The 3,511-nt window shown below is 35.7% G+C and overlaps 1 protein-coding gene across 2 annotated transcripts in view; it reads right to left on the reverse strand.

Annotated features, from left to right (window-relative positions):
* Nucleotides 1–1,800: 1,800 nt before the first annotated feature.
* The window catches only part of LOC146601380 (uncharacterized), a 16,402-nt gene continuing 14,691 nt past the window's right edge, over nucleotides 1,801–3,511 (reverse strand). For both annotated transcript variants that reach the window (XM_085307206.1, XM_085307198.1), the window contains one exon: nucleotides 1,801–2,823. In XM_085307206.1, coding sequence (XP_085163332.1) covers nucleotides 2,644–2,823 — 180 coding nt within the window. In that variant the 3' untranslated portion in view covers nucleotides 1,801–2,643. The remainder of the gene's footprint in view (nucleotides 2,824–3,511) is intronic.

Consider the following 3,511-nt stretch of genomic DNA (forward strand, 5'->3'; position numbering starts at 1 on the left):
ACTATCAATGTTTGCAAAAGGAAGAATGCTTTTGTTTTCAGCTGGTGATACCTTTTTTGTAGTTTACTGGTGTGGTAAAATTTGGAAAGAATTTTGCTATTTACCTGGTAGCACCACGAGATGGTGCTAGAGAATGGTGGCTTTCAATGAACTGTGCCTAGGCACTCGAACAGCTGTTATTTTCTCGGTGATACTAATGAGCTCGCGTAATTTGGCAGAGAAAATGGAGAGAGGCGCTGGAGGGGAACTTGCTATTCTGCCCTGTTCCCAAAAGAGGTATTATGAGGAGCAGCATTTAAAAGACACAAATGTCAGAGGGATTTAGACTGCCTGTGATTTCTTTGGCTAAATAAACTCTGGACAAATAGAAACAAGACCAAGGTAGCATTAAAAAAAAATCCCTGTACACATATTCTAGTTTTAAGTAACACATATATCTAAAACTATCRATCAGAATACTGTTCTGTTAAAATCAGTGGGTAACCATTTGGTTATTATCTATTGTTATAAATATATATATAAATATCTAGTGTAACATTAACATCCACCATATCATCCTATCTAAGGAAAAAAGAGTCCTTGACTTCAGATTGTGAATGATTGGAAGGGTAAGAACACATCAGAGAAGAGGCATAAAGGAGACCTTTTGTCTCTTGATTTATTATATTACTAAAGAGCCTTAATAGAAATTGATTGGGATGATTTATAACTGTCAGTATTGTTGTCACTGCAGTAATGCAATTACATTCTTATATATTATAGATTAGTAATTATTATAACGTATTTAGTAATACAATAATTAATTATATAATTAACATTGTATATAATTATATATTATATACATATATTATCATAATGTAATAAAACATAAATTCTTATATTTTACTTAAACTGTAAAAATGTTTTTTAAACTAACAATTTCTACTTTTAATTTCTAGTTCTTATGATTGCACGTAGTGAAGTTGAGTATGTAATAAGTGTATGCTAGGCACATATTTCAGGTCTACCAGGGCTGATCACATTATCGGAAATAAATGTGCAATTATAATACGTTAGTGTATCAATTAGTGAATTTTTACCTGAGACACGATTGAATTTATTCCTTGTGCAACATAATAGATAGTTCTACTGGAATATATGCTGCAGTCAATATCTGTTTTTTTCCACTGACTTCAGTGACCACTTAACAGATCCAGAAGCCATGAGTATTAATTAGGAAAAGTCAAAAGCTTTCTTCTTTTCACTCAGCATTGAAATCAACAAAATGTTTTTCATGGTCTGGAGAAACAGCAGTGAGTCCAGCAGTGAAACTCTGCATGGCTCTTGGGAAAAGAAACAAAATTTCTTTTAAGGACTCACAGACATTTGAGGTTTTGTCTACTCTAGATAAATTGCCTTACTGCCATGTGCATTGGTGTGAACAACTGACATTAGGATTCCTGTGTATGGTATGCATAGTCTATTATATTTACAAAGCAGTTCCTGCAAGTGCTGAGTAGCTTACAGATTGTTCCACTCAGCTAAGCCACAASTTCTTGACAGCAGTGCATGACATTACAGATGCATTCATTTCCATGTACATGCCTGGATGCATTAAACTAGGGAAAACTTTACTGCAGAGTAATGGGGACCAGCTATTCCACACCTGCTGATCCTATGTACAGTTTTGGTTTGTTTCCTCTTGCATTTGAAATGTTTTGTGCCTTTTAGGTTATAATGTATGGACACTGAGGATCAGCACCTTTCATTTCACATTGCCAGACCCTGTTGCTTAAAGGCAGCTACTCTTACCACACGAGATAAGCTTATGGAGTTTATTTTCATTTTCCAGTCATTTTGAACATTTAATTATTATCTTGCACTCTGCTTTGCAACTGAACACTTCAGTTTGGTTCTCTCTAAGATTCAGAGATGGAAGCCAGTAAGTCAGCTAGACTAATTTTGCTGCCAATATTCAGAGTCATCTGTTAAGTGCAGCCAGTCCTGTTTGCCTACCTTCTTTTGCCTAACACATTGTGAGTCTCAGGCTACATGTAAGTTTTTTTGTACAGAGCAAGACTGCCRGACAGATGCTGAAATTGCATAATGGAATATATTTTCTTATGTGAGATACAGAGGAGGTTGAAGAGCTCTTCTGTCTAGCTAGTAGCTCTGCTCCTTTGTTTTCCTGCAGATTTGAGACATCCTCTTCACTCCTAAAGTCAGTCAGTGTGGAATGTACATGCATATATGCATTTAATGACATCTGAATGTTTTCTTCTTGAGCTCGGATGCATTCTTAAGACACACTTTAAAAGAAGAAAATGCTTACAACATGGAAAACTGTTTATATTTCATACCTATGTGTGATAACATATTTTATCTCTGTTTTTGAGATAGACCCTGTTTATATTTCCCCTTCAGGAAGAACTCAGCTACTTAAAACAATAATTGTGAAGATAAGAAGCCAACAGACCTGTTTTCCAAACTTAGCCATTTTCTCTTCCTATTGTATAGAACAGGACTAAAGGATGTTATTTATAAAATGGAAAACTGTGACTCAAGATGGTACAAAAAAGTCTTAAGAAAGGCAAAATTTCTGTTAGCTTATTGTAGGAGTGGTATAGACACTTAAGCTGCTGAAAGGTTGGCAAATTACTCTTCCTACAAATATGACACCTTGAAGTAAAAATTTTTCTCTCCATCAGGTTCTGTGTCTTCTGGCTTGCGTATGTCTAGTGAGTCCTCATTCACATGCAGATAGTAACTTGTGTCTTCATAGCACTGGAACTTCACTGAATCCCCTTGGTAATGCATGATGAAAAACAGATTGTCTTCACTCAGCTATGAAATATGCGAAACAAAGAACATATTATTTTGTAAAGCATTTCTATAGGAATTGATATACAAAGACGATTCAGAAATGTTGCAAGCTTATGATATTCTGAATGTTTCTCTCCAGCGGTATGTATTTATCRTGTTTATATGATAAGTCTTTGGGAATACTTAATCTTCTTGCAACAGATTCCATGGTGACTGTAAATGAAAAAAATACCTGCTTCCCTCAAAAGAYTGAGTATTTCCAGACACATAGCTGCATTCCCTTGCTTCCCCAAAAGCCTGGCACAGTTTTCCTTTGCAAAACACCTCTCATTGGGACCACTTATATTTTTATCTTGTTATTTTCTTACCAAATATACCCTGCCAGCTGCCTCTGGCAAATAAWGTCAAGCCACAGTTTCTGTTAAGCTAAGGTACTGTCCTTGCCTATTGTACAGTAAAATTAGAATGTTATAGTATCTATTACTCTTAAACAACTGTTCTATTACATATGATTTTCTATATATCTAAAGTTTCCATTTTTTTTCAGATTCATCTTTTGAGGAATGGCTATTGTTGTAACAGCCATCTCTGTGAGTGTGTGCAAATGGGCACTGTAGGTAACTCTGGATGTGACAGAGCTACCAGTAAACACCAGGCCGAAGAGAGGGAAAGCATGTGCTGAGAGGAAGCGTCTGAAGGTCTCCCTGCG

This window comes from Rhea americana, unplaced genomic scaffold (assembly GCF_003343005.1).
Source record: "Rhea americana isolate MKP2758 unplaced genomic scaffold, rheAme1 scaffold_103, whole genome shotgun sequence".
Classification (NCBI taxonomy): domain Eukaryota; kingdom Metazoa; phylum Chordata; class Aves; order Rheiformes; family Rheidae; genus Rhea; species Rhea americana.